Consider the following 18,180-nt stretch of genomic DNA (forward strand, 5'->3'; position numbering starts at 1 on the left):
TGTTTTGTTTTGGCTTGGGGCCTACACCTGACACTGCTCAAGGGTTACCTCTGGCTCTGCACTCAGGATTCGCTCCTGGCACTGCTCCAGAATGCCCAGGATCAAACCTGCATTGGCTGCATGCAAGACACACGCCTGACCTGCTGTACTATCTCTCTGGCCAGGATACTTTTTATTGAACAAAACTTGAATAAAAAGTTTTGTTTGGGGGCTGGAGTAATAGTACAGTGGGTAGGGCATTTGCCTTGCACTCAGCCGACTCGGGTTCGATTCCCAGCATCCCTTATGGTCCCCTTAGCACTGCCAGGAGTAATCCCTGAGTGCTAAGCCAGGAGTAACCCCTGAGCATCACTGGGTGTGACCCAAAAAGCCAAAAAAAAAAAAAGATATGAGAGGAGAATGAAAAAGGAAACACATGTTCCAGAGAACAGTGGTTTCTCCAGAGTGGAAAAGCTAGCGAAGAGACAGAGAGACAGGCAGGCGAGACACGCTGGCTTCAGGGGCAACACGGGCTGGAGAAGCGACCAATCTTGAACTTGGAGAACAGACGTGTCCGTTTTCTGGACTTGTTCTTAGTGGAAGAGCCAGGAAATGGTTGCGTTCCAAATGAACCCAGTTTGGAGACTCCAGTTCTACTTCTTGTTGACGCTAGAACCCTGGACAAGTTATTTAGCTAATGCTCAATTTAAAATTTCAAATTCTTCATTTACCCAGAGGTATTTGCCCATGCCCTTGGATTTGATGACCAGCACCACGGGCCTCCCTGGAGTGGCCCTGGTGACCACTGAGCCAGAGTGCCTATGTGGCCAGACCAGGGGTTCCTGGGGTGGGAGGTGGGACTTATGGAAAAAAAGAAAAATGGAAATAGGGCCAGGGAGGCGGCTCAGTGGACTTGCCGGGGGGGGGGGGGGGGAGGGAGCATCTCCCTCCCCAGCGTATCATCCTGCACTCTGCCAGGAGTGACTCGTGAGCACCATGAGGGTGGCCCCAACACCAAAATGAAACCAAAACATTTATTTTAAAACTGAGAGCAGGGACCAGAAAGATAAGGTCAGATAAGTAAAGAGCAGATGAAGTATGTTGCCTTACACGCAGCTGACCTAGGTTTGATTCTGACATGACATGTGGTTCCCCCCCCACCATCAGAAAGGATCCCTGAACATGGAGCCACGAGTAAGCCCTGAGCACCCTGACATGTGTGACCCAACCCCACAAGCAGTTAAAATCAACATGGCGAATAGGTTAGCCCTTTTTGTAAAAACATTTTTTGGCTGGCACATGGAAGTAGGCACTTTACATTGTGCAGTTCAAACATAAGCTCCTGTAGAAAATGGTAGAGAAAGAAGTTTTACTTAATATTTGAATTTCTTCGCCATTTTCTTTTAATCTGATATTAGTAATATTTTAGTTAATTGCAGAAGTTCTGGCTTTTTTTCCTGCATAATTACCTCTGATTTTTCACAGTAATGTAATGTTGAAGCCAAATTCTAAAGGGAATTACTTATGAAATGATAACAGATTATTGCAAAATTCAGAATCTTCACATAAGTAAGCAGTACTATCTCGTGTATTGGGTAGTTTTGTGTAGCGGTGGAGGGTTTTGTTTTGTTGCAAGGGGGTAAGGAGGCTTGTTTGCTTTTTGTTTGTTTTGTAGTGCCAGAGGCTAAATGAGAACTTCTTGTAAATGATCAGCACTTGGTCCAGCCAAAAATTAATCTTTAATGTGTAACAAACCATAAACTCTAAAATGGTCATGAGTAAATTCCCATTTCTTTCTTTCTTTTTTTTTCCCCCCCTTTTTTACTCTTTTTTGGGCCACACCTGGCAATGCTCAGGGGTTACTCCTGGCTCCGCACTCAGGGATTACTCCTGGCAGTGCTCAGGGAACCAAATGGGATGCTGGGGCTCGAACCTGGACAGACTGCATGCAAGGCACACTCCCTGCCTGCTGTGCTCCCGTTTCTTCATTGTCTAGTCTGTCCCACACAGTATGTAGGTGCACTAGATGCAAACTAATAAGCATAGCTTTTCTCTGAGGTGGGTGCTTCATGCATCATTTCGGATGAGGAAGCTGAGTCTCGCGGCATCGAGCCTACCCAGGGCCACACAGCTCTAACTGCATAGCCGGGGTCTGCAGCCGGACCTGATTCCCACCCCAAACAATTCCTACTAAGGCTGGATTAGATTCTCTGCAAAGGAAAGGCTTGGTGATGCAAACGATGGGGAATTTTCCTATGTGGTTTTTAAATTTACTTGCTGAAGAACAATCAGAAACAATTTAGTGGTGGCCGGTAGCCACCTGAGTTTGTTTGAAAACAGTCCAGTTTGTACCTTGTCGGTCATGTTAAACTAGGCCAGATCTACTTTGGAAGCGTATTTCCAGGAAAGCTTTCTTTTAAATTGTAGCTGGCCGTGGGATGACATAAACTATTTGACCAAAAAGCACAGGCTCGTTGAACTGGTGACATACCCTTGTTTTTGTGCTAGGCTGTTGGAGCTTTGTTTCCTCCTGAGCACTCTGCCCTTTTACAGCACTCTAGTAGCAGTATTTGCTTAGCTTCTAATTTTGGTTTTGCTTTTGTGTTTTCTCTCTTTCTCTCGGTTGTTCCTTTTTTCTGTTTGCTCTTTCCATGCATCACCTGTGAATACCCCCCTGTGTTGACCAATCAGCTGTTGGTGAAGGGGGTGAATGAAACTCTGGTAGCTCAGAGGGTTGTTCCTGCTCTCATTACTCTCTCCAGTGACCCTGAAATGTAAGTGTCGGCCCTGCCTTTTACATTCAGCATCCTTTCCAAATGTGCCGATCAAGAAATAACCATCAGCTTTTAAAATTATGAAAAAGATTTACAGTATTGGATGATGCTTACTTCATTTTAACTCTGACGTTACTCTTCATGTACTCTTTGAAAGTCAGCCTTCACCAGAAGCCTATCTTAAAGGCCATGTGTGGGGAACATCATAGTGTCAGTCCTCAATAAACATTTCCAAGAACGACAACTTGCTGATGGACTATTTCTTCCAAGCCAAGAAGGGATGCTTTGCTAATCTCACTAACATGTTGTTACCAGAAAGTGGATAGGGTCATGAACCAAAGGCTTAACATTTTAATGGCTCGTGTGGGTGACTTAACCAAGACAGGCCAATGAGTCTACCTGCCCATCCTCAGTCACAGCTAACACAGTTCTCATTCCAGTTTACCAAACCATTTTTTATTGCATGTTGACTGGTTTACAGCTGACTCTTCGAGGCATGAGTGAAGCGTTAGTTGACAAGCGGGTTGCTCCGGCCCTTGTTACCTTGTCCAGTGATCCTGAATTGTGAGTTTCACAGACTGCGGCCTTAAGTTATCCTGTCTGTCTTTTTGAGCATTCTTCTTGGTCTGCTTTTTTTAATTTACTTTGTCATTGCTAGAGACTAATACAGTATATTTACCTTGTACTTACTTTGATATGCACTTTCATAATCCGGTTATCATCAGAATGTTTCATTTTATTTCTTCTTTAATTCTAACAGCTCTGTCAGGATCGCCACAATCCCAGCCTTTGGTACCATTATGGAAACAGTTATTCAGAGAGAGGTAGGACATGATTGGAATTTGTGTCTCCGTGTTGCCGAGGTGATGACATTCTAACATATATGCACCCAGTAGTAGTGGGTAGGGGTACCATGACTTCCGTTTAGTTTCCTCCTTGTGTCTGAGGCAGAGGAGGATCTCAGCATTTGAAACATGATAGCCTAGCTAAAGTATATTTTCATATCCCAAGAGAATCTCTGTCCTTTTCATTAATCCCCCAAGCAGGTCTAGCTCCTGAGTCTTCTGTTTGCACAGTAGACTGACACATCCGATAATTTAGGATTGTCTTAATAATATACCTAACAATTCTACAGATTCCTCATTACCAAAATTTGTACAGACCCAAAGTCTCTTTTGCCAGAGAGCTTGAGGATACCAGCATTCACAAATTTGGGTTGAAGGCACCATAGCCTCCTCTCACGGTTACTGATAGGAGCCACCATCAGCTCGTGGTCTCGCCTCGTCCCGCTGCAGTGCACACCTCAGGGGCCTGCTGCCGGCGACGAGCCAGCCTCCCTCCCTCAAAGCACACTTCGATTCTGAAACTTTGTTTTGAGTTTTTTAGGTTCTACATACCACTTCTCTAAATTAATATCAGTTTCATTCTTGGTTATAAAACTGTGTATGTCCTTATACAAAGGAAGCGCCCCAAATATTAGATACTAAATTATTGTGGACATATAACCTAGTCAGTTAAATGGAAAGCACAGGCCTTCGTTTCCAGATGGAAACACTGAATAGGCATTTTACCTCCCCGAAAAGTTTGTTTTTTTATCGAATTCCCATGTAATTTTTTATGATAAAAGTTAAATTTCTTTGTTCATTATAGACAGTATTCTCTTGTTTCTTCATTATATATTCCACTAGTGAAGCAACATTAAAGAAAAAAAAAAGCACATCATTTTGCAAAGCTTGCAGTCTTGGCAGAATTTCAACATGTTCTTAATCCTAAAATAAAAATGTCTTTTAGGGAAATGTGAGTAAGATGTAAGTCATTAATGACTCATTGCTTCTTTTAGATTAATAACTGGGTGAATTGCATTATGATATATTTTTTAAATTATAATTTAGAAACAAAATCAGCATAAAGCCACATCATTTTCCCTAAGTATTGGTGGGCAGAGGGTTCTAATGTTTGTACATCTTTTCGGGAAATTTTCATATTTTTTAATGGAAAGTGAATTAGCAAGCATTAAGATATGAACCTTTTTTAGCAAAGTCTACCTGTTTAATTCCAAATTTCTGCTCTTGTATTAATGTCATTTGAATTCAATACTTCAAGCTATGTTTAATGTATTTCTAAAATGATTTATAATATTCAATTTCAAGTTGCTGGAAAGAGTGAAAATGCAGTTGGCTTCTTTCCTGGAAGATCCTCAGTACCAAGACCAGTATTCTTTGCATATAGAGATCATAAAAACATTTGGTCGAGTTGGGCCTAATGCAGAACCAAGGTTTCGAGATGAATGTAAGTTGCATTTTGCTACTGCTTTTTTTTTTACCTGAATTGTAATATAGAATCAAAGCCTAGAGATTCTCTGAGGATTTGTCATATGATAAAGCTTTTTTTTACTTCTTGTGTTGAAATGAAGCAAGTTATGGTGTTATGGTGAATAGATGGGCATTACAAACACTGGGGAAATTCTTCACATATGCTTATCTGCTGTGAGGCATGAAAACTCAAACAATTTCAAGTTGTCTTGAACATTTCTTAACTGATAACTGCAAAATACGATGCTGCCTTATATTTAAACTTACTATTTCATCGTTTAGGAACATGCTTATCTCTTTATCACATTTTTATCTCTTAAACATACTTTTCTGAAAAATATGTAATGTACCACGTAGCATGCAATTCGGCTATGCCAGTTTATTATCAATCTGCTAAAGTGATCTGATGATTATCTGCTAAGGCATTTTTTGCTTGATAGTTCCTGTAGTATTTTCTTTACTATGGGCTTCAAACTGTATGATAACAATTTCTCCGGGGGCATCAAAGCGTCCAGTAATTATTAATGCAGAAGTTTGTCAGTTACCAGTGCTACACTGTAGCCCTCTTAGTAATTGACTTAAAACACAAGATGTTTTTTTTTTTTTTTTTTTATTTTTAATTAGAGAATCACCGTGAGGGTACAGTTACAGATTTATACACTTTTGTGCTTATATTTCCCTCATACAAAGTTCGGGAACCCATCCCTTCACCAGTGCCCATTCTCCACCACCCGTAAACCCAGTGTCCCTCCCACCCTCCCCAATCCCATCTCCCCCCCACCCCACCCTGCCACTGTGGCAAGGCATTCCCTTCTGTTTTCTCTCTCTAATTAGCTGTTGTGGTTTGCAATAAAGGAAAACACAAGATGTTTTAAGTCAGTTTGATTTCCAGTACAATATTAGATTCTCTCATAGGCTAAGTGATTGCCTCTTTTTCTTAAACAACAAGAGTAAGCAAAAAGGTAAAGAGTCAGGGTTGGGACTGCAGTCTCCAAAGGCCTGTTGTCGGATAAACACTTGATCGAGCTACAGAAACCCGATCTTGAAGCTAGTTTTAGTTTCCTGGGTAAGGGTGGCGAGGTGTTGGTCATGCAGAGAGAAGAGAAAAACAGTATTTTATAATGAACAAAAAGGAAGCTTTTTTTCTATTTTTTTTGTATTTTTTTAGCAACTAATTTAGTTTGGTATGCTGTAACTTCAGATTTATCGGTGACTTTAGTAAAAACTCTGAAGGTGCTTTAATCTTGTTGAGGCTACCAGAAGCACAGAGTAAGTTTTAGTTCCTGGATCAATGAATGGGCTAAGTAGGGTATTGGTTTTTTGTGTGTGCCATTTTGTTAAAATGATGTGATCACCCCAGGTATGAATTAAATAAACTTTCTGTGTCAGAGGAAATGTGATCTGGGAAGAATGGATCAGCATTTTTACAGATTCTTACAAGCTCTGCTTTGGTAATACTTATATAGTATTTTGACCGTCTGCGGCTCTAGTTATTTCTAATTCCTATATGGTAGCTTAATATATATCTCTTTGGAATTTCCAAAAATAATTTTTATTTGAAAATTCTATTTACAAAATACATAGCTACCATTAGTAATAATTCTGTTGACATTGAGAAAAAATTGAGTACAGAGACATTGCAGAAGGAATAGAGAGGCCATGTATGAATGAAGAAAGAGCGTGGAAGGGAAGTCTCTAAGCTCTGGCCACCCCGAGCTAGAAAATCTCAGACGATTTTTTAATCTTAGAATCATCGTTTTGTTGAGAGAAGGCCTCAGCGATGTCAGTTACTGGATTCAGTGTAAAGTAACTGATCTTGAGCAGGAAACCAACAGAGACTTGGGTTCTGTTTGCCGGGTTGGGCTGGTGCCCTGGGGGGCACAGGCCGGCACTCTGCTGCTGGGTGGCTGATGTGTCTTGAGTCGTTGCTTTTATTTTAGCGGTAAATTGTCATTTTTGAAATGTGAGTATATTTTAAGATTTAAGGTATTAAGTCCACTTAGTGACTTGAAAACTCAACCACCTATGGTATTTGACATTAGCCTTTAGTAAAAATTTGGGAAATGGAAACAGTAATTTTATGAGGGGGTAAAGTAATTTGTTGGAAAAGAAAATCTGTGTTACATATTTATCTTTTTTTAATGTGAATATTTATGCTTTTAATGTAGACATTTATTTGTAAAAATAATGCTGGAGCTAGGTTGTTTTCATTATGAGTGTTGTGAGTGCATTACTAATAAAATGGGAATACTTTTTCTTTTTTCAGTTGTTATTCCACATTTGCATAAGTTAGCCTTGGTGAACAATCTACAGGTTGTGGATTCTAAAAGACTGGATATCGCTACCCATCTTTTTGAAGCCTACAGTGCTCTCTCCTGTTGTTGTATCCTTACCTTATTAAGATTTATCTACTGTCAACCTCAGTTGGTAACTTTTTCATGAACTTAATGCGTGTAGAGATTTTTTTTTCTTTTCTTCATCCTGCTTACCATAAAAATTATAGAAAAGTGAAATTTTGATTTTGACTCGTCCGATCCTAATTCTAACCCAACCATAATTTTAAGTCCACTATATCTGTGGTCTATAGTTTAAGATACATTTAGTAAAACTTGAGTGTCTGGAGCAATAATACAGAGGGCATGGTGCTTGCCTTGCGCGAGGCTGACCTGGGTTCAGTCCCCGCATCCCACATGATCCCCTAGGACTGCCAGGAGTGCCTTGAGCACAGCTGGGTGTGACCAAAAAAGAAAAGAGTTCAATTGACTGTATAACTGAGCAACTAATGAGTTACAGTTGAAGCTTCTGCTAACAGAGTTTTTATATAAATACTTTAATGTGAATGTTTAGCCATCTGTACCCAGTAGAATATTCTGAATGTTCATAGACTCACTCTCTAAGAAAAGAACAGCAGAGTCTGGAGATAGTACAGTGGGCATTGTGTGGTTTGAGCCCAGGCACCCCAGAGGGTCCTCCGAGCTCTGCAGGGAGGATCCCTGAGCTCAGACCCAGGAGTAAGCCTTGAGAACGCCCGGGTTGGCCAAAAATGACTAAGTAATGATCCCCAGCAATGGAGCAGTGGTGAGAGAACACTGAGGTCACTAGCCCTTGTCTCCCGCTACTTTCTGTACAGGGTGAAACAAAAGCTGGCACAGTAGTGACTTCTCCTGTGAGAGGCTCTGCGTAGAATAATAGTCTTTAGCTGTCGTATCCAGTGTTCTTTTTCACTGTTCCAGTAAGATGGAACTCAGAAGGAAAGATAAAGAGGGACAGAGTGGAGCCCCACTCTAGGCCCTTCCGTCAGAAGGCAGGAGGAGGCGAGGAGAGGAGAGGAGAGGAGACGGAGATCACTCCTGGCAGTGCTCAGGGGACCATATGCAGTGTCAAGGATCACACCTGGAATGGCCACATATAAGAAAAGTGCCCTACCTGCTATGCTATTGCTCCCAATTTTTAATTTAAAAAAAAAATGCTCCGTAATAGCACTGATACAGGGTGAGAGTGGTACTATAGCAGGGAGGGCATTCTCCTTATTCACCACCGACCCGGGTTTGATCCCCAGCATCCCATATGGGCCCCCAAGCACCGCCAAGAGTAATTCCTGAGAGCAGAGCCAGAAGTAACCTGAGCATCGTGGGGTGTGACCCCAAAAAAAGCACTGATACTCATTGACAGTAAGTTTACTATCACTATCGTCCCATTGTTGTCGATTTACTCGAGCGGGCACAGTAAGGTCTCTATTCCCCCAGCCCTGAGATTTTAGCAGCCTCTCCTTACTCGTCTTTCCCAACACTCGGAGGCTCTTTCAGAGTCAGGGGAATGAGACCTATTGTTACTGTTTTTGGCATATCGCATATGCCATAGCTAGCTTGCCAGGCTCTGCCCATTCAGGCGGGATACTGTCAGTAGCTTGCCGGGCTCTCTGAGACGTGTGTGTGTGTGTGTGTACACATACATATATATTACTCTGTTGTAATATATATTACATAAAGTAATTGTAGAGTAATATATATATTACTCTATATATATATTACTCTCTATGATATATATATATATATATATATATATATATTACTCTGATTTGTTTCCTGCTGTCTGAACTGCATCCAGTATGGTGTGGTGATTATGGAAAACGGGTAGAAAGTGTCTTATAATATGTCGCGCAGCAGCTTTGCTGCCGCACAGTTTAGAAAGCGGCCTGGAGCGTAGCGGCAGTTGGGTAGTGGAGGTCAGCTGCTGGGGCTGGGTCCCTCGGGGCGGGGAGGGTCCTCACCCACCCCCCCTCTGGCACGGAGTCCAGTGGCATGCCTCTGGGGGCCTCATTTTAGACTCCGTCTGGGAGGAGCAGCCATTGAGATCTGCAAAGACAGTTAAGTTATGGCAGGAAATATACCAATGAGAGAGATTTGTTTTCAGATAATCAAATCAAGAAAATAGATATGTAAAATTAATTTGTTAAGGAGCTACTTATTTTTTGGGAGCTTTAAAACTTAAAATTATATGCATAGTTGAGCATTTTATTTGGGGAATTTATTATAGATCACCTATTCTTGTGGATAATATGAATCATAGTTTTTAAATATGTGGATATTTAAATAAAGTGGACGAAACTTTTTTGACTATTTTATGCCTCCTCCATATGAAGATAGAAGTCCATATATCTTCATATGCTTGATTCTGTGAAAAGCAGAACTCATTGTCATTCCTGATTTATCTTGTTAGCATTTGAAACTTGGAGAACATAGAGGAAGCAAAAAAGAGGAAGTGTGTTTTGAATTAGCAAGGAAGAACTCTTCGTAATGGAGAAGTGACAGGACCCTTACATGAAAGAAATAATGGCATGTCAAGAGTTTTATTTCCAAATATAGATAGATAGATAGATAGATAGATAGATAGATAGATAGATAGATAGATAGATAGATAGATAGATAATTTTCATTGAAATGTTTACACCTATTTCCTAGACTTTGTAAAAGCAGGTGTTTAAAAGCAGAAGTTCTGTATAATCTTATGGAGCAAGGAATTATGCCCAATCCAATTAAGAGAAAGAGCCATCTAAATGATACATGCTGCTCAGTTACTAAAAATGGTTGTGTGTTAAGCATAACAGGTTGAACTTGTGTTAATAGGGTAGTATGGCTATTAATAAAACCACGTCATTGGGGCCACGGTGATAGTACAATGCTCCTGCCCCTAAGTTTAAGTATCTCTGAAGAATGTTCAGAAACATACTAGACGTTAATTTTTTCTAATTCATTTTACAGTGGCCTTTCACATCCATAACATAAGTTATAAGCAATTAACTTTTGCCAAATCTTTCCTAAAACAGCCAAGTCAATTGTCATGAAAACATCAATTCTTTTATAGGGAGGGGGCATGCTCATTTATACATCCACTGAAATTATATGCTTAATTGTACACATGACTTCATGTTTATGTAATATATAATTAAATCCACTTAATATTTCAATAATAAATGCACTATATAAAAATTTACATTAAGAGGATACTGGAATGAATATGCTTGTTTTCTCATTTTTTAGTACTTTTTATTACAAATGACTTAAAGGTATCTCTGTCAGCAAATGAGTCAGGCTGAAGCCTGTTTTTTCTAAGCAGTCAGCTCGCATTTAGGAGGATTTGTTGTTTAGGGGCCACACCCAGCAGTACTTAAGGCTTACTCCTGGCTCTGCACTTTAAACAGTGCTCAGGACCATAGGAGGTGCCAGGGATTGAACTCGGTAAGATGCACGAAGGCGAGCACCCTACCCTCTGTACTCTCTCCCCCCCGCCCCCTTCAGAAAACTTCTTTCCTTTTAGAGCCATCATTCATTTGGACACACTAGTCGGTTTGCTTTAATTTCCTTAATTGCCCATCGCAAGTCATCTCAGAGGATTTAATGGTTAATCACTTTCTACCTGGTCTCAGATGTTTACGCACCGATATGGAACATCTCTCTCCGGAGCACGAGGTGAGCCCCTGTGATGATCAGTCTGTGTCCGGGCGCTGCGGTGTCCTGTGCACACTCGAGTCCTTTCTACGGGGGGCTCAGTAGTGATAGACGGTGTGTCGTTTTTTGAATCTCCAAGGAAACGGTGATGGTCAAGCTTAGCAACTCCTTAACATCTTTGCTGAGCCTTAACTCTCTACATTGGGAAGAACGTTCTCTTCGATCCTGAATTGATTTAGAATTTACTTAAAGTGCGTGAAATAGTTGAAATAGATGAAAATTCTAAATCAATCCTGAATTGATTTAGAATTTACTTAGATAAAGTGCGTGAAATAGATGCAACACTTTTGCTTGCTGTGTTTTGGGGCCACACTTGGGGTCTTCCAGGGCTTCACCTAGTGCTGTGTTCCAGTGGTGCCCAGGAGACTTTGAGGTGCCAGGGACTGAATCTGGCATGTGCTCCAGCCCTTTGCTCTGTCTTCCTGGCCAAGAAATACTTGGTAATCTACAGGATGTTATACAGTGTTATCTCTGACCTGCAACTTTATTAAAGTTTCTATTTGCGCTCCCTCTCTCTCTCTCTCTCCCTCTCTCTCTCTCTCTCTCCTTATAACTTTGTATTTTCTTCAAAATCCTAAAGTTGTGTATTTCCTAACCTATATCTGCTGCTTCTTTTTCTCTATCAGCTTTTCTTTAAGGTGTTATTATACTTGGTAAATTCCCTTTATCCTTCTCCCGAATCTCTTTTCCTCATTTATTCCACTCACCTTCTGAGCTTTCAAACTCTTTGCTAGCGCATCACTTCCATCACACTGATCCGGAGAAACTGCTAACTCCGGAATCATGGGTGATCAGAGTGCAGCGTGGAAAGCACGCGTGTAGACCAGAGGATTGTATACCCTGCGGCCGTGACCTAGTCAGCATGCGGTGTTCTTAACCTTTGCCGTAGGCTTGAATTGGGTGGATGTGATGTGGCATCCCACTGTGGCTTGATTTGCTGTTTCCTGATTTTTGAATTTCACTGGCTCAGGGACCATATGTGGTGCCAGGGAGTGCACCTGGGTCAGCCGCATGTAAGGCCAGGGGACGCGTGAGAAACCAGCCAGTGACAGAGGAAAATTACCGAAAACTATAAAGCCAGCGGTACCCAAACAAAATATAGAATCTGTTAGATGTAGAGCCAAAAAAGAGAAAGTATTCCCCAAAATGGGTTATAATCCAGTAGATAAGTTAAATCTTTTCATTAAAAAGATCTTGTAATTCTCTTAACAAGGTGCACAGGGCAAAAGAGCCATTCTCGGAATCATACCAAAGCCCTTTCCATAATCTGCAGGATGCCATGGGACCTCTCCCGCCTGTTTCTGCGCCTCAGAGCTCACCGCTGCCCTCTCGCTGCCTCGCCCTGTACCCCACTCAGGGCTTATGTGCAGACCCCACAGATGCGCTGCTGCCTTCAGGCCTTGCTCTTGCTCACTTGCTCATCCCCTTCGTGTTTTCACTGATGAGTCTTCCTCAGGAAGCCTGTTCTGGCCATGTCCCTGCTGTCTTCTTGACCTTGGCTTTCCAGCACCTCTTCCCTCACTGAACGTTCTTCCCACAGCCCCAGGTTACTCTCAGATGCTAGGTAGCATACTTTCTGTCTGCTTTACTGGAATGTACATTCTTCAAGGGGCAGATAGCATGTTCGTTTGCTTTTCTGTATTCACTCAGTCGAGTTGGGGGAAGCCTGCCACATTGCAGGTGGCAGTTGGCACTGCTGTTCAGTGACCTCCATGCCCACAGTACGCACCAAGAATATTCAAGAGTGTTGTTCCATTTGGGAGGCAAGTACCAACAATTGGAGCAGTGGTTCAGATCTATCCACCCTGTCCATCACAAATTCCTCCTGCAAGAAGGATGTTAATTTTCTGATCTGGATTATATTTTAATAGACACGGGCCTATACCTCTCTCTGCTGTAAGGAATTAAAATAGACCTTAGATCCTCTTGCATTTTGTAAACCTGGAGAAAGTGAAGGGACATGGAATAGTATAGCTTTCATTGGAAAACTATCTCTGTGACCATGATATGTGTTTGGGATAAATATATAAATGTATATTCATTTAACTTGAGAGATTCATGGGAAAAGCTAAAGAATGGAAATCAGATTTAGAAAGGTTAATAGAAAATGCAAAATATTTTGGATCTTTTGAAGCTATTTCTGTGACTAGTGTAACTATTCTAAATTCTTTCAACAATGTAACTGTCAAACTTTACATTTTTTAAGTGCCATGTTTGTTGATGGAAATACTAAAAATTAAATGCAAAGCTTTATGTGGAACTGCATTTCACAGAAATTGCCTTTACTAAAATCATGCTTTTTACATCAGGTTATTTTAAGTTCCATGATTAAAGAATGTGAACAAAAAATAGAGAACAAGACTGTCCAGGAGCCGCAAGGGTAAGACTTTCCCTTCATTGTTTTTAAAGATGTCATGTTAACTTTAATTTCTGTTTAAACTTTACATAGACTAACATAACTTTGTATAAGAACAATTTCTTGGGAGAGGAAAAAATTCTTTACATTAGGAGTTCTCAGAAGCTAGTCCATAGGCCTTCTGCACCAAAATTAGCTGGGAAATATGAAATTTGAATCACTGTCTTCATGCTGTGTGCACTCCTCTCAGCAGTTGGATTCAACCTGGGGTCTGCACATTTAGAAGCTTCCAGAGCAATTCTGATGTGCCGCCACCGTTGGGAGTCACTATTTGGGTTAAATAAAATAACTGCTTTGGTTAAAATAGTTTCATTTGTGACAGGAGTTGTTTCTCTTACAGAGCACTTTACATTTCTATATGTTCTAATCACAAGCTTCTAACCAAACCATTTAGAATTCAGAGATGCAGTGAAATTAAATACAAACTTACAGGTGAAAGGGTATTGAACATTCAGGAGAGGAAGTAATTTATTTTTTGGAGGGGGGCTTTTTGGGCCGCACCTGGCTATGCTCAGGAGTTACTCCTGGTTCTGCACTCAGGAATCACTCCTGGGGGTGCGCAGGGAACCATACGGGGTGCTGGGGATCAAACCAGCCACACGCAAGGCAAACGCCCTCCCCGCTGTCCCATCACTCCGGCCCCCGAGCAGTGCTTTTCAAGTAGACTGGTTGTTCTCTTGCCAAAGTAACCTTGAACATTTGGTCTTCAATGAACTCTGTTGGGCAAAAACGGTTCTAAGGCATTTCTGTCATAAGGTGATGACCGTGAAAAGGCATGTGAGCCTGTCAGCTTCAGGGCTCATGTCCATACACGCTCCTCAACAGCCAGCACTCGCCCCTGACCACGCGGCAGAACCCCCTTTTCGCCTCTTAGAGCGGTCATGTAAACTTACAACAATAAAAATATTTTGAAGAGCTGGAGAGATTATAGAGGGGTTGCATGCAGTTGACCCAGTTCAATCCCGCATGTGGTTCCCGGAGCACCACCAAGACTAACCCTTAAGCACCCCGGGGTATGGGCCAAACATCAGATATCTCTGCACATGTATTTGGGGGAGAGGCTTCTGTTCTGAACACAAAATTTATCAAATTAACACCAAAGTAGATTACTTCAGTTCACTTGTCATAATTTAAAATGTCTGTGATGGGACCAAAGAGAGTCTGGGGTTAAGGCGGTTCCGTTTCATGCCACTGACCCACATTCCTTCCCCGGCACCTCATATGCTCCTTGGCTGCTCCTTGAGTCATGGGTGTTGCCCCAAAACAAAAATTATATAGTGGCTTATTTAAAATATGTAAAGTTGGAGACCAAAGAGCTAGTACAGCGTGCAGGGCAGTGGCCTTGCACGCAGCCGACCTGGGATCGCTCCCCAGCACCCCATATGGTCCCCTGAGCACCATCAGGAATGATTCCTGAGTATAGAGCCAGGTGCTAGCCCTGAGCAACACCCAGTGTGGCCCTGAAAACAAAAAAGTAAATAAAATATGAAAAGTTCTGCAATAGTAATTAGTCTGCATTTTCCAGATGAGGAAATGGAATCAGAAAAACGTGTTCCTGGGTCCAGAGAGAGTACCGCAAGGAGGGGCTAATCCCCAGACTGCATCTGGTCCCCAGAGCACGGGTGATCCCTGAGGATAGAGCCAGGAGTAAGCACCACAGGATGTGACCAAAAACCAAAAGTAAATTAAAAATATACTGAAACTTATTGGCACTTGAGAACAGGGCCCACGGCCTCCAGAAAGTAGCATTTGTAGAACTGTTTTCAGCACACTCTAAGACCTCGCTTGCTTGCTGTTGAAATAGGGGTCATTTCTAACTCCCAGGGGTGCTCTAAGAAGGAAGTGAAGGAGCCAGAGAGATAGAACAGCGGGTACGGCCTTGCCTTGCACACAGCAGACTGGGGTTTGATAACTGGTAGCACGTAAGGTCCCCCGGCATGGAGCCCCAAGGAAGCCCTAAACATGACTGGGTGTGGCCCAAACGAGAAAGAAAGAAATGCTACTTACAAGCCTCATTTAACACCGTGTGCTCCTACGTGTCCGACACTGCGAATAAGCACTTTATACTCATGTAGTCGACTCTTGGTAGCCCAGCGAGGTGGGTAATAGAATTGTCTCCACTTTACAAATTTGGAGACACATTATATAATTTTGCCAAAGTCATTTGCAGCTAAATGACAGAGCCACTGTTCAGCCTTTCTCAGACCTGCTCCCAACTCTCTCGACCTACTGCAGAGGCTGGCCACGGACGCCCCTGAGTAGCGGCCACAAAACTTCTCCATAGGGGCCGGAGCGATATCGCAGCAGGTAGGGCATTTGCCTTACACGCGGCCAACCTGGGTTCGAGTCCCAGCATCCCAGATGGTCACCCGAGCACTGCCAGGAGTAATTCCTGAGTGCAGAGCCAGGAATAACAACCCCTGTGCATCGCCGGGTGTGACCCAGAAAGAGAAAAAAAAAAAAACTTCTCCATAAATATGTTCAGAGCCTAACTACTAGCATCTTACTAAAAACGAAATGGAAAAGTGGGTATCTTAATAGTTTTACATGAGTTGAATGTTTTTCCCCAGCTCAATGTCAATTGCTGCAAGCTTAGTGAGTGAAGACACAAAGACCAAGTTTCTGAACAAAATGGGCCAGTTAACAACTTCAGGTGCCATGTTGGCCAACGTGTTTCAGAGGAAGAAGTAGAGGAGGAAGAGACCCCAGTGAACACTACGGTGGACCTCGAGCAGGCCGCTTCCTTGTACTTGAAGTACTTGCCTTTGTTGTTCGTTTTATGTCCTTGCATTATAAGTTTCTCCTAACCTCCAAAGATATTTGCACTGCTTTTGATTATTGCTATGTATCTGTTTATTTTGGAGTTGTAACTGTGGTGATAAAAATATTGATGGCAGTCGAAACTCCAAGTCCCTCTTCTGTGTTCTTGTCTTTCAGGATAATTTTTTATATGTACACATATATATATATGGTGAAAAGTTTTTTTTTAATTTTTGGATGGGATATCAGCAGATATCTGTATTATACACTAAGCTATTACAATGGTACTTAAAATAATGTAAATTTGAAGTCATTGTTATAAAGTAATAAAGTGGAGATTACTTAAGTATTTAAATTATGAAGAATAATGCAGACTTTTTATTGTTTCTTAACTGACTAGAAAGAGCCACCAGCATTACTCTGTGCCTTTGGACTTCAGTTTGTGTGCCTGTAGGAAGTGTATGCATTCCATTCGCGCAGTCTTCATGCTGCTGTGCTGAATTTGAAGTACAGATCCTACAGGAAGTAGATAATAATGAAACTTTCAACGTTTCAAAGCCCTCATGAATATTCTTTCAGTGCTGTTTAAGTCTCTCTAGCATTTACACACATCAAATAGATTAGCCCAAGGAAAGATAGCACATAGGCAAAGGGACTGGTCAGTCACCAAGATGAATTTTACAAACTGGTGTGTAGTAGATTTAAATATTTAGAAAATAAAAGTAAGAAATTATAATAATTGTAAAATTGTTTCCCAAGTTGAATTACAAAAGAAAATACGGTTTAAATCTTAAACGTAATGCTTGTTTGTGTAAGCTATTTTTTTTAAGATATTTTCCAGTGATTTAATTTCAAAGATGATCTTTTCATTCTGTGTGTTACAGAGAAGTACTGAAAAGTTAAGGACATTTGCGGACTGCTTTTTCCCTCAACACTAAAAATGACAGTGGCTAAATTATTACTGGTTAGTTTTCACCCTGTTCCTTAAAGTTAGCGAGGGTTCTTATGTGGGGTATTTATTACAGAGTATAAAGTCAGTGTACAGTTCCCGGGAATTTGGTAGTTGTTTATAACAGTGATATGACCTGAAGTAGGAAAGAGAGGTACTGGTCAGAAGTGGGGAGTGACTGTTTAAGGGGTTAATGTGAGGCCTTTTTAAAAAAAATTAATATTTTGATAAGAGAATTCTCATTTGAGCACAGTTGATACACATAGTAATTCTCATATTTGTTGTACAGACTGATTTGATGTTCCGCAGCATAGTTGATGACACTCCCTGGGAAAGCTAGTTGGCCACGCAGCTTATCAAATAAGTTGCCATGGCAAAGCCACTTGAAAAGCCCATTCTGAAATTATGTCTTTCACTGCAGCAAAATCATTGTCAACTCCCCCGTCCTTCCGAGAACTGTTGGATTCTAGGCATTCCTGAGAAATTGAAAGTGGCTTCCTTTCATGTCAAAAAGATGTTGATCTATGATAAATAAAATGTTTTTGAATACTTGCTCTTGTTGTTTGTTTGGCTGTCCATACTTACTTCCATTTCGTCCATACTTACTTCCATTTTGTTCTAACAGATTTTCTTTCTTTTCCTCCCCTCTGTGCAGTAGTCGCGGGCTGAGCGCTCGGATGCCTCAGTCGCACACTGAGTCGTGCTGCTCGCCCACTGTCCGGTGGCCGTGTGTTCACTCAGAACCCAGGACCTAGAGCAGTGCCCCTGGGTCCCACTCAGCATATGGGCAGTGCCAGGGGTCAGACCTCCAGCCTCGTGTCTGCCTCTGAGCTGGCCCCTCTGCCCCTTTACTTTCATTTTCAAGCACGGTATCCAAACCAGATACGGTGGGAATACATATTAATCAAAATGTAATCGAGTGTATATGGAAGCACCAATATTTTAGTTTACTTAAAAAAGATTATATTGCTGCAATTTTAAT

General features: G+C 41.6%; 1 protein-coding gene across 4 annotated transcripts in view; it reads left to right on the forward strand.

Moving 5' to 3' along the window:
- RELCH (RAB11 binding and LisH domain, coiled-coil and HEAT repeat containing) overlaps nucleotides 1-17,752 on the forward strand; it is a 97,575-nt gene extending 79,823 nt beyond the window's left edge. For 3 of the 4 annotated variants that reach the window (XM_055126777.1, XM_055126778.1, XM_055126779.1), the window contains 7 exons: nucleotides 2,671-2,753; nucleotides 3,514-3,577; nucleotides 4,904-5,042; nucleotides 7,332-7,448; nucleotides 10,946-11,034; nucleotides 13,383-13,453; nucleotides 16,060-17,752. In XM_055126777.1, coding sequence (XP_054982752.1) covers nucleotides 2,671-2,753; nucleotides 3,514-3,577; nucleotides 4,904-5,042; nucleotides 7,332-7,448; nucleotides 10,946-11,034; nucleotides 13,383-13,453; nucleotides 16,060-16,180 — 684 coding nt within the window. In that variant the 3' untranslated portion in view covers nucleotides 16,181-17,752. Of the gene's footprint in view, nucleotides 1-2,670; nucleotides 2,754-3,234; nucleotides 3,318-3,513; nucleotides 3,578-4,903; nucleotides 5,043-7,331; nucleotides 7,449-10,945; nucleotides 11,035-13,382; nucleotides 13,454-16,059 lie in introns of all 4 variants that reach the window. The other variant, XM_004601989.3, reaches the window with a different exon arrangement.
- The last annotated feature ends 428 nt before the right edge of the window (nucleotides 17,753-18,180 follow it).

This window comes from Sorex araneus, chromosome 2, assembly GCF_027595985.1.
Source record: "Sorex araneus isolate mSorAra2 chromosome 2, mSorAra2.pri, whole genome shotgun sequence".
Lineage (NCBI taxonomy): Eukaryota > Metazoa > Chordata > Mammalia > Eulipotyphla > Soricidae > Sorex > Sorex araneus.